We start from the raw sequence: 12,827 nt of genomic DNA on the forward strand, positions 1-12,827 counted from the left end.
GTAATAGGGAAGATGCCAAGGTTGAGCCTGGCTCCTGACAGTCAAGTTCACATTAGGGCATCACATTTGTAGGTTAGCACTGGATGTCCCACCCATGGCAGATCTTGCAGGCTTACAGCCGTACCTTTGAAGACGTGGGTCATTTTACAAGCTTCATTAGTACTGAACCTGGTTTAACCAGGCAGAATAAGCATTTTTACCAAGCTAAGAAGCCCTGGGCACCCTCATGGCTCTGCAGTTATGCTCTGGTTTTTAAGTAAATGATGTCTTTCAGAAACTTAGAAGCCAACCAAAAAAAAAAAAAAAAAGGAAAGAAAATAGAAGAAAAAGAGCACTGAGCCTTCTCACCAAGGGCTGGCTGTCTTACGGGGTCTGAAAGTGGTGAAGTACCGAAATGTGAATCAGACCTCCAGTAGCTCTGTGAGGTTCAGGGTGTGTCTAAGTTTGAAGGGATGTTTGCTTCTGATATGAACATTTTTCTTATACTTTTATTATAGAAGATGATGTGTCAAATGTACAAATAATGTGTGCCTGGTGCCAGAAAGTGGGAATCAAGCGCTATTCCCTGAGTATGGGAAGTGAGGTGAAAAGCTTCTGCAGCGAGAAGTGCTTTGCGGCCTGCCGACGAGCCTACTTCAAGAGGAATAAGGTAAGAGCCCGTAGAGAGAGGGGGCCCTCGCAGGCCTCAAAGACCACGTGCGCATGTGTGCCTCTTAGCTTCTTGCTGAAAACACTGCGCACCTTTGACTTTGATTCTTTCTGATTTGTCTCTTCTCTTTCTCTGTCATACTTAACCTTTTGGAATAAGGAGTCCCCTTCTAATGTGCAACCTGTTCTTCAGTTTCTCTTGTCACGGTGTTTGAATTCTGAGAGGGTGAATGAATCTGATGAGGACATGGTGATCGCAGCTGGTATCCTACGAGACTCTCTCTCCAGCAGTAGAGTCCATAGACTAGAGTCCGTGAAAGATAAGTGGTAGGGATTTCTTACAAAGGCTGAGAAACTAGCCACAGAAGCATGGCCAGAAAGCGTTAGTCCACTCAGTTTAATATCTGTTCCCAATGGGAATATTGCTCTGGCTCTTTCCAAAATCCGATCCACAAATTCTAATCAAGAAAAACGTCAAGTCTCTCTTGACACTTTATATTAAAGTTGATTGATATTGAGAAAAGGTGAAATAATGAATACATGAACTGACATTGCTCACGCAGACAAGCGTTTGTGAGAAGCTTGGTGGGTAAACACAGGAACAGCCATAGTTATAGTTTTTTTTTTTTTTTTTTTGGTTTGTTTTTTTTGTTTTAAGACATCTTAGATCTGAAAATGTTCTTTTGGAATAGTATTAGTCACCACTGATGGGAAATGGCATGCGTGATGTTTTTACCCTCACACGCACACATACACACACAGCTAATTTCTTAATCTTTAAAGGACCGCTACAACATTTTGCCACCAGTTGCTGAAGTGGATTGCTAGTTCTTGATTATTTTCCATTGATCTGTAAAGCTTCCTCAGTTCATAGAATCGTCCACATTTTGCTAACCATTTCCATTTCCATAATACAAAATCAAAATCTGTCCTTTCTTGAAGCAAACAATTAGTATTTTTTTTAAGTGTGATATTTGCAATCCTGAAATGCTACTCTTGGGCTCACTGCATTGCAAGAAGCACTGTTGCAGCAAATTACCTCCTGCAAATTTGGGTCACATCATTCTGCCAAAAAGCATAATGCCGAAAGAATTAGGCTGCAGGATTCAGTGGGGTGGAATTTTAGTAGCAGTCTCTAAGAATTAGGCTCATAATCTTCACTGGAACAGAGAGGCAAGTAAGGAAATTGTTTGGAATTCTTTTGGGACAGTCACAAGTTGAGTTCACTTTCCCTTGGGAGAGGCCAGTGAGGCTTCAGAGGAGAGTGGTTGGAGCAACACATGGGAGACACGTTTTGTTTTAATATAGGAGGATTAAAATGATCTCTGAGACCCTGGGGCTCCCGTTTTGAATGCTGAACACTGGGGTGACAATCACAGGAGTGGACCCAGTGCTTTTGTCTTCAAATCCCTACTTACCACAACAAAATACTTTGCATTCCATCCCAGAAGATGGCTATAGAACAGGGATTTTTGTCTTTCTATGATTCGGAAGGGTTATGGGTCTGAATCTTGATGGACTTCCTGTAGTGAATAAAATCAAGCAAGATGAATATGTCACAATCCTGGTGGTACGTTACACTTTGCAAAGCCATCTTACTTTAGTAAGCCTTTGAAGAAAGGCACCTGATTCTATGTGGAACAGCAGCCCAGAATACTTTATAAAATAGAGAATGTAATATAAATAATATACATATAATATTACATCATAATAAAGTTTAAGATCAGACTTAATTTAAACTTCGATAGCATATAGTGTTAAAAAATGGATAACCAGGGGCCAAGAGAAGAATTAGCATTTGGAATACTTACAGTAGGGAAAATCAGCAGGGGCAGGAGAGCCATTAACTTTCACGGCCTGCAAGGAGTTATTTGGGTAGATCTTTGAACATCCTGCAAAACCTGGGAGTCGCAGGGGCTTGAAGTTTAGCCAGTAACTTTGACGGCTAATCCCAGCAGCCCATTAGTGTACATACAATACCTGTCTTCTCTGCCATCTTCACTCTTATTTATGTATTCAAAGCTCTGCCACACTATATGGTCTCGCTTTTCAAACAGAGAAATAAACTGGTCACGTGGCTTGCTGGATTCTTTTTTCTTTTTTTTTTAATTTTAAGAGTGTTATCTCTGCAACAATATCCTATTGTATTACAATAAACATGTACAGCTGCTGCATTTCTGTGACCTGATAGGATTTTGTGGTCATTTCATTTCGGGCTTGGGTTTCCTAATGGATTGTATTTGATACCAGTCTCCATCCTGCCACGTCTAAGAACTGCTGTAATAAGCCCCAGGGTGTTCCCCCCGAAGACAATAGCAAATAGCTACTTCTCATATCATTTCACAAAGTCTTTAGTCCTCATTATTAAAATTGTAGAGTTTCTTAATCTAAGCAAAAGGAGAAAATTCTTCCCTTTCCCACATAAAAGATTTTTAGGCTAAATTCTACACTTTTAAATATTGAGAAGTAGATGGAAAATAGGGTGAATAATGTGTGTGTGGAGCAGAATTTTGCCTTAGGTATAATGTGGATTTTAAAAAACATGGAAAATTGATTATGCTGTAAATTATGCTTTATAATGACAGCCTGCTTCTTGGTGGATAGCATGCCGGGATCTAAAAATGGTCTGTAAGTTGAACCCAAATTGCGAGCATAACTTTACAAAGAAAAATCCTAGCAAAAAAGGTAGCTAATTAGGAGAGCGTTCAGCTGACCTCTGTTTTGTGTCTGAGCAACACCTGCATTTGTGAATGTAAATTGGACAGCTGTGCCTGCGGTTGCTCTGCTCTCCTCTTCACAAATGCTTGGGTATAGCAGCAGGAACTGATTTTCTGCTAAAAACAAGGACAAAAATAGCCCAACTCTGAAAATGAAGGCCCACTGAAAATTGGCTCTTTAAATTTCATTTGCTTCTCGAACGTTCCGTTCTCTTTGGGTCTCTGTGTCTGTTTGATGGATTAGATTAAGAATGTCACCTACATCTCTCAGAAACCCTGGCACTATGAAGTCGGGATGGATTGAAGCCAAGTTACTCCTTTATGGCATGTAGGTTATATTTTTAAACTGAATTTAAAATTTTATTTGAAGAGTTGTTTGGATTGCTGCAAGTGTGTAGGCTTTCTTCAAAACGCTTCTGCTAGGAGAGGCCTGTGAATCACAGCTGTATTCGTTTAAGGAACCTAACTACTAGCTTACGCATTTCAGGATGTTGGCTCTAAGAATTAGATAGTGTTAATTCATAATTATATTTTGTAGAATCCTTATCCCCCACAGGCTCAATTGCTGGCTCAAAACCTTTTGAAACAGTGGATAAGAAAAATACTTTTGTAGTCTATAGGCATTGGCCAAACAGTGGGATGTCAGTCTCGTTGCTTCATGCACTAAGGACTTTTCAGAGAACTGATAGCTCATTCTTTTCCTCGCCCCTCTTTGAGGCCACAAGCAGAGAAGGACTTGAGGATGTTTCTAGCTGAGCGATTCTCCTAGGACTCAGAAAGTTGCAGAGACTCCTCATTGGTTTTGCAAGAAATACTGAAGCATTTAGTCCAACAAATCCCAGTTTTGCTTTGCACAATAAGAGACACTTAAAAATATTCTTTCCTAAGGGAATAATGCCTTGTAACCATTAGCCCTTTAAAAACGAGTATAACAAACAAGACCACAAATAGTAGTCATTTTCAAATATCCTGTATTTGATCTTTTTCCTTCTTCATAGGAAGTATCCTGTTGTCTAAACTAATGTCCACACATCAAGCAGGAAATCAAAACTCAAGGCAAATGGCCAACGCAGGCAATGTAAAGGATGATTGTGTTCTTTCTTTGTTCAGATCTCAAATTTATGATGTTCTTTGTGGATTAGTGGCATTGATATTTTGGTAATAGACACAAATTCCCGAGAGCACCAAAGTTTTGATTCCTTGTTCTAGTTTTTCCATAATTTGAGACAAGAATAGATAGAAATACTTCTGTAATATCATAATGCTACTGTTCCCCAAAAAACCACAGTGGGAAGAAACTGTGTGGATAAGAGATAAGGATAAGGATGAATGAAATATAAAAAGGGTATATAGATATAAACAACATTTGCAGATGATGTCATTAAGATCTCCTAACAATTATATAATAATAACAGATATTCAACTAGGGAAATATTGTAAAATAAGAATTTCTTTTACTTTCAAACTATATCCCTGGATATAGAGGGATATAGAAGAGAGCTTGGAAGAGATCTCTTTTGGAAGAATCCTTTGCTAATTAGCATGTATATTATATTATTTGGAGCTACATTGTATTTAGACTATTGGTCTTTATGTTAAGCTTGCATATATCCTGGGAAAGAGTCTCAGTTTCAGACTTAACCCTAGAACCTAGTAGTGTAGAAGAAACATGTAACAATCGCCCTGTTAATCTAGTGATTAACCTGTCTACTTTTTTTCCCTTTAAACACCTGCGAGATTTAATTTGCAAATGGCTATCATTCATGAAGTTTTGGGGAAGGATATTAAGGAATTACCCGTAATTAATGTCCCCTGACTGCCTGAAGCTCAGGCCACAGACTCACTTTTGCCAGTTGCTGGCAAATATTCTCAATTGACAAGTCAGTGCGCCCAGGGAGCACCAGAGTTCTTTCTGTGGCTTCACTTTGTTTTTATGGGGCACCAAAGAGCCTGTGGGGTCTGTCTGCCTGTGCCCTGGCCTGCAGGAGGATTCCTCTGGTTCTGCGGTGTCCATTGGAACTGTGCTGCTGGCTCCCCCGCTGCCTGCGTGTAGAGGCCCTGGCCTCCCAGGGCTTCAGTCTGCAGGCCCATGGCTGCGATCCCTCTCTGTCCCAGCAAACAAGGGTGTCCTCAGGAAGCTTTGAGGGAAGAACAACAAACCCAACTGTTTTCTTGTTCTCTGGTATTTTGAAATATGGAATGGAATATTGATGAGCTGCTGCAAATGAGAACTTATGAAAAAAGCAATAGCAGAGGAGGGGGCGGTGCCAGCCCTTTGAAACAATATGGTGAGGGTGGGGGTGGGGGTGGTTAGAGCAGGAAAATTCTGGCCAGTGAAGTTAAGATGTAGGTCAGGCTAAAGTGATGCCTAGGCCCTTGAAGAAAACCAGAAAAGTTTGCAGGGCAGAGGTTCTGCAGGGTGGGACACAATGCCCTAGGAAGCCATCAGAAGCTTGGGGGAAAGGTGTGTGATCCTTATGTTTACCAGAACACTTGGACACCACTTGAGAAACCCTGGTCTGGGGATACCTCAGACTCATACAAGATGGGGCCAGTGAGTTTGTACTGAAAGAAAGGAATAGCCACATCTAGTTTTTAATGGGTTACATTTTGGGAGATTGTGGAGGAATCAGAGAAGTGATTCTAAACTGTTAACCTAGAATGGATGTCAACTTCTGAATAATGTTAGATAGTTTAGATTAAATATGAAGAGGTGATTAAAGCTCCAAATAGCTTCAAGCCCCAATCTTTGTTCAACATTTCTTTTCAATGAGCACAAGGAAGAGGGAGAATTTTTCGTAGACACGAATCTGGTCGCCCAGAGATCAATATACAGGGCTATTGACATATATGCTTGAATGTTAATTTTCAGACATAGTCAGTCTCTGGCCATCCTTCTGGTGATAGCTAATGCTGTACACTTGAATCAGGTTTTGCTCCTGTGAACTGCTGGTAATTATCCAATCCATCTCAAAGGCACGCTCCCTTTTAACATTAACCACAGTGTCAGATTGCATCAGCTACATTGTGTTCTGGTGACTGCGGCTACAGAGTGATGAATGTGCGTGCTTTGAGTTCAGAGTCCAGCTGTCTGTTTGGGCAGGGGGCAGTTCAGTGAAACAAACGATCAGGAAGCGATCTAGTTATTTGGGACATGCATTCTCCTTATTGACCCAGTCACTTGCATTGCCAACTTTCTCACCTTGCTGCTAACGGTGTTCAGGTTTATCTGAAGAATGAATATTTAAAGGATTATCTAATGGGTCATTTTGATGTGCTTCTCCCAGCATAAGCTCCATCCAGCACCGAGTTACTCTTTCTGCCTGGCTTTAAAAGGAAGGTGTGATGAGACCTTATTAATAGAGATCAGAGGAAGAAGTTTCTAAGAGCACTTAGGGCACTGTCCAGAGAAACGAAGAGAGATTGGATTGTGCGTTTTCCTAGGATTATAGTTATGCTCTGTTAATTCAAATGCTTTGTTGAAAATGTTTAGCTTTCTAAATAAGTGCATGCCTAAAACAGGCCAGGTGGCTTGCCTTGGGATATTTAAGGTAGTAGTTTGAGTCCAGCATTTCTCTGGTACACTTTTGCAGTGTCTGGTCACAAAACCAGTACACTCAAAAGGGCCATATGCAGGACATGCCAACTATAGGCACACCCATGGTTATTTTTATTCCTCCCCCAACTCAATACTTCTGGATAGCTTTTGTACACGTAAGCAAAACTGTGAAGTGGGCAAGCCATGTGTAAATCTTCGTTCATTGGGCTCTTTGCTCTTTGTTCATGTTATCATAGATTGAGATGGAGTGAAGAAAATCTTGTTGCAGATGGCTACTTAATTCCTGCCCTGGCAGTTCAGACTGAGAATGGGAAATTCCCTGTGTTACAGTCCACTCTTAGGGTGGCCGTGCACACAGTGGAATCTAATGTCTGCCGACAGACTGCCTTTGGAGGTTATAAACGTCAGTCTGTTGCATTCTCTGTAAACACAGGCTGTGGGCCAGGGCTGGATACTACTACAAGCACTAGAAGGCAGATCAATGGTTTAATGAATCCATAAAGGATGCTTGAACTCGGCTGCAATTTACTGTGCACTCTAGTTAAATGAAACTCCTGTAGTCTTTAACAAAGATAGAGGTAATCAATGGCTGGGGATGGAAGCCAATGTCAGTAATCACAACCTTTCAGAATTTGTGTTGTTGTCTCATTGCTAGCAGAGGCTTAGCCAGATCCAGGCTCTGAGCCTCACTATGTCTATATTGATGTTTTCTCAGTGTTTGAGCTGACTGTGGCCCAGAGATGACATAATCGTAGTAGTGTTGCTTCTGTGAGGACTATTTTTAAGAGCTATGGAATATTATTTAAATAATATTTCTTTAAAGCACAAGAGTAAGCTCAAGAATTACATTTATTCTAACGTGTAGTGTCTTTGTATGGCATCCCCATGATGAAACGTAAATGGAGGAATAAAATCCATTTGTGATTAAGTCCTCAAAATGTCAAATTGCATGGTGTTGGAGAGCTCTGATTAATCCTTCCGTGGTAAAATATTCCTCATTAGTTTGCTATGGCTAAGGGTTAACCACTCCTATTATAAATTCAGACGTTAATGTATTTTATGCTTAATTCATCTTCTGATAGAGGAAAATATAGTTGGTAGATATGAATTTTTTACTTCCAAATGTACTTTGGAAACATTATTCTGATTTATGAGTGAGCTTTGGCGGCATATAGGAGAATTCCTTCATAAATATGTTGAAATGTATTTAAAAGTAGTTAACCACTTTTGATTGTGAAAAAACTACTGCCTTGACTTTGAAATGATTATTTTTTTCCACAGAGATAGGAGAATTTATGACATAAATCAAAGATTTTGCATCCGATTTTTGTCACACAAACTTAAACTTTCTTAGTGTTTCACTTTCTTGATTAGCTAATTAGCATTAAGAGAGCTGGATCCCACTCTGATAAGTGTATTTTGAGGGTTCAGTGGTTAATAGGAATTTTGAGGTATGTTGATTGCTAGTCTACTTCATAGGCCTTTTGCCAAACATTCCATGATAAGGTGGTGATTTCTATATGGATCTGATAAGCGATGTTATCTTGTAGTCTGGTTCAATGGGATGATTTCATATCATTTCAAATATGGTGAGCAGTTCTATGACTGCACATCCAACTCTTTGTTATAAGAAGAATCTTTGAAGGCCCTGACACTTTCTGGGATCATTTGTAGGGTTGTGTGTTTCATAAGTTGGAGCAATTTAAGTTGTTGGTGTCAAAGGATTTAGGAATACAGAGAGCCAGGGTCAGGTGATGCGAAGCTGGGCAAATAGTTAAAGACGAGGAGGATTTGCCCAACAGGAGACAAGTGCCTATGTTCTGCTTGCTTGTTTATTTTTAGCCAAGCTTTAAAAAAACCTTGTTCTTTATTCGTTCATTTATTATTATTATTAATTTCTTTTGGTGAGGAAGATTGGCCCTGAGCTAACACCTGTTGCCGATCTTCCTCTTTCTGCTTGAGGAGGAGTGGCCTTGAGCTAACATCTGTGCCCATCCTCTATGTTATATGTGGGACGCCGCCACTGCATGGCTTCACGAGTGGTGTAGGTTGGCACCCAGGATTCTAACCGATGAAGTTGTGTTGCTGAAGTGGAGCATGCTGAACCTAACCACTATACCACTGGGCCAACCCTCATTCATTCGTTCTTAAAAATAAAAAATAAAAAGACATATTGAGCCATGGTGTGCTAGGCACGTTTTTAAGTTCAGTGGATCCTGAAAAGTCCCTGCCTGAAAGGGATTTACATTGTCTAAGGGAGACAGAGAATATACAAGTTAAAAATATGTAGGTCATGTGCTGCATAGCGATCTTTCAGTCAATGACAGACGGCATATACGGTGGTGGTCCCATAAGATTAGCACCGTATAGCCTAGGTGTGTAGTAGGCTATACCGTCTAGGTTTGTCTGAGTACACTCTGGTGTATGCACAATGACCAATTCACCTTTCTCAGAACATATCCCCGCTAAGTGATGCAGTACGGTATATATATAACACGATTTCAGGTAGTAATAAATACTGTAAGAAAGAGCAGGATGAGGGGATGGATAGTGATGGGTTGCTGTTTTATATCTGGTTGTCATAGAAGTTCTCTTTGAGGAGGTGACGTGTGGGTAGGGACAAAATGAAGTGATGGAGCTGGTTGTGTGAAAAGCTTGTAGCAGAGAGTTCCAGAGGGGAGGAGGAGCAAGAGAAAAGCAGAGGTCCTCGGGGGGCACAGGCTTGGCATTTTTGAACAAGAGCAAGAAGGTCAGAGTGTCTGGAGTTGAACGATCAAGGTGGTTAGGGCCCAGATCATGTCAGCCACAGAGTTAATAGTTTGGATTTTAGTCTCTGTGTGATGGCAGCTGTTGGGAGTTGTTGAGCAGGGTGTGTGACGTGATCTGATTTTCGTTGTTGATCGGATGTCTGTTAAGGAAGTAGTACATTTAAGATCCTGGATGCAAAGGAGATTTGGAGAGTGAGAAAGGCAAGAGCATTCCCATTGAAGTTGGGTGTGTCTGGCAATAGAAAACTAAAAATATTGTATTCACTGAATTATTCACTAGCAGTTATGAAACATTTTCCAGTAGCAAAAGTGTGTTGAACTAATTTAGGGTGTTTTTTTTTTTTTTTTTTTTTCGGAAAGAGTGGGAGGAAATGAACCAAGGATGGACGTTGTTGGTTAAATGTTCTGACACAGTGATTTTCTTTCTATAGGGTGGATGGGCTTGCCCCCAACCCAGTGAGGAGCTTAAGGCCTCAGAAGGCAGGTTCAACACAGAACCCAGGTCTTGAGCTGAGACACCTGTAGCATCCATGGGCCTTCTCAAGCTCTACCCCCAGAAATAGTGTGATGAAAAGGAGGTGGTAACTTTGAAGAGACCGTCTTTGGGTAAAGGAATTAGTCTGAAGTTTATTTTATTCTAAGAGAAGACTTAATTTGGTGATTCTGTATAGGATGTATCAGGACTTTTAATGCAAGTAACAGAAGACCCAACTCAAATTGGTTTAAACAATAAAAGGCATCTTTTATCTGGTGGAACTGGCAAGTCCTAAGTTAGGGGATGCTTTAGGTGAGGTTGATCCTGCAGTGCAGTGGTCTTATCAGGGTCTCACTTCTTCTCATCTCTATATTCTTCTGTATAGAGTGTTGGCTATATTCCAAAGCAAGCTCGCCAGACATTATGGGATGGCTGCTAGCAGCAAGCAGGACTATATGCTTCCTCGTTCCCATCCAATTGAAGACAGAGTGCTTGTGTCCTAGTATTCCAAGCAAGAGTCTTGAAATTCACACTCATTGTCTATGTGTAGGTCACATGCACGTGCCTGAACTGGGGACTGTGAGCTGGCAATGTTCTGATTAGCCTTAGCCTGAGCTAATCAAGGCTTCTTGCTGATGTTGGAGTTGTGCTCATTTCCCTCTAAAGCCCATGGGAGGCTGCATGGGGAAGGGTAGCTCCTAGGATGAAAATCTGGAAACTATTAAAAGAGAGAAGGGGTCAGAGTGATGACTGATGGTGGGTGCCAGCAGATGTCCACTAGAGAGAAGGAGAGGTGATCTCATGAGGTTATCTCATGAGGCTGAATTCTTTATACAGTGAATGTGTCCTGCCCATCTACTCTTTTCATGTGGAAGAAGGAATCTGGAATCCAAGTGTGGATTGAAAGAGAAAAATGTGGTTAGCAGTCATCATAGAACTACTTCTTCCATCCAGGACCAGCTGCTTTGAAAATCTGATTATTAAAATGTTGGCTTTAGTACCAGGACCAAAAGTGCTGACTTTTTCTATTCTTTTTGGACTTTATAGAACATGAGATCACATAGATGTAAGACTAAGGGATTGTGGTTAGCTGTTAGTTGTGCTCACTTGTGAAGAGGAACAGTGGTCAGTTAGAATAGCAGATAGCCCAGGATACAGTTTCATCTGTGTAAGTGACCTGGGAGATGTTTGCTAAGGACTGTATTGGATATGGGGAGGCAGATGCCTGGGACTGGATGGGTGATGGGAAGAGGCTGCTGTTACCCATCAAGAGTTCGCCCGCCTCCCCACACATTTAAGCTACTTTCTGTGTGGCTGAAAACTGTCTGTTAAACGAAAGGGAAAGGGGAGTGGTCAAACAAATCGTGATTTAGTCTGAGGCTGAATGCATCAAGTTCGGTTGGCTGAAGGAGCAGAGATCTTGAAGGCTGCAACTTTCACAGTTGTTAATCTATTTATTCATTCAACAAATATTTGTTGAGCAGCTACTATGTGCCAGGCACTGTGATAGTCGGTGGAGTTACACTGGACAAGAAAAACCTGGTTCCTGCCCTCATGAAGCTTACAGTCTAGTGGGAGACAGACATTTATTTAAATAACAGCACAAATGTGAAATTGCTACTGTGGCAAGTGCTACAATGGTGGGGCACAGAGAGAGTCTCTATCAGGGAGATCTGACTAGCCAAGCAATCTGGAAGCTTCCCTGAGGAAGTAGTGCTTGAACTGAAATCTGAAAGATGAAGAGGCATTAACTAGAGAAAGGATGAGCTTATTGGGCTGAGGACACAGCTGCCTGATTTCTGATCCTGGCCCTGATTAGCTACTTCTTTGCTAATTTCAAGTTCTTCATGAAGGGATGGAACTCTACCAACAAACAAGAAAACAATTAAACAAATATTCCCTGGAACAATAATCTCATTTATCCATTTGTTTGTGTATTCATTCATTTGTTCATTCATTCATTCTTACCAGCCCTTGGGGATTCATTGCTTGCCTGCCGGCTTCTCCCTTCCCTGACTTTTCACTCAGCTTCATCGACTATAGAGTTAGAACATTACTACTAACTCAATTCAGGAAGTATATTGACAGCTTGTAACTCCTGAAGCTAGAAGCATTTGTAAATAAATAATAATAAAAAATAACGATGACTGTAAGAGCCTAAGTGTTTTTAATTATCAAATGTATCAGAAAAGCAACAATGACAACAGAGAAAAGATTGGGTGAAAATACACTGAGTTAAGAGAGGAAAAGAGTGTAATTACTATCTGACAAATATGGTGGGATGATTGAAAATAAATGCGGTAAGTCACTTTTTGATGGAGAGAGCCACAGAAAAGGCAGATCGCCCCCTCTCCCACCTTCCCCCCACCGCTGGGTGTGGAAAGAGATGTGGTTTTGTTGTAGAGAGAGAACTATAGAGCTATGTTAACATTAATGCAAGGGCAGACAGGAAGTTTGGGCGATGATAAATTCCAGGATAGAGGAATGCTTATTGATGCTCAGGTCCGCAGACTAGACAACTGTGATAAAATGGACACAGAACAGTGTGTCTCCTGGCACGATAACGGAGGGCGATTCTCATGGCACAGTGGTGTGGCGGGAAGGGAAGAATTCTCTTCTCTTTCTTTGTATTCTTTGTTTCAGCCTGGTATCTCTTTTAG

The 12,827-nt window shown here is 41.0% G+C and overlaps 1 protein-coding gene across 5 annotated transcripts in view; it reads left to right on the forward strand.

Moving 5' to 3' along the window:
- Positions 1-12,827, forward strand: part of SOBP (sine oculis binding protein homolog) — a 155,592-nt gene that overhangs the window by 37,781 nt on the left and 104,984 nt on the right. For all 5 annotated transcript variants that reach the window (XR_011522580.1, XR_011522581.1, XM_070559181.1 and 2 more), the window contains exon 4: positions 498-649. Coding sequence is in view for 3 of the 5 variants with exons in the window: in XM_070559181.1 (XP_070415282.1) it covers positions 498-649 (152 nt within the window). In the remaining 2 variants the exon portion in view is untranslated. The remainder of the gene's footprint in view (positions 1-497; positions 650-12,827) is intronic.

Source organism: Equus przewalskii, chromosome 9, assembly GCF_037783145.1.
Source record: "Equus przewalskii isolate Varuska chromosome 9, EquPr2, whole genome shotgun sequence".
Taxonomy (NCBI): Eukaryota; Metazoa; Chordata; class Mammalia; order Perissodactyla; family Equidae; genus Equus; species Equus przewalskii.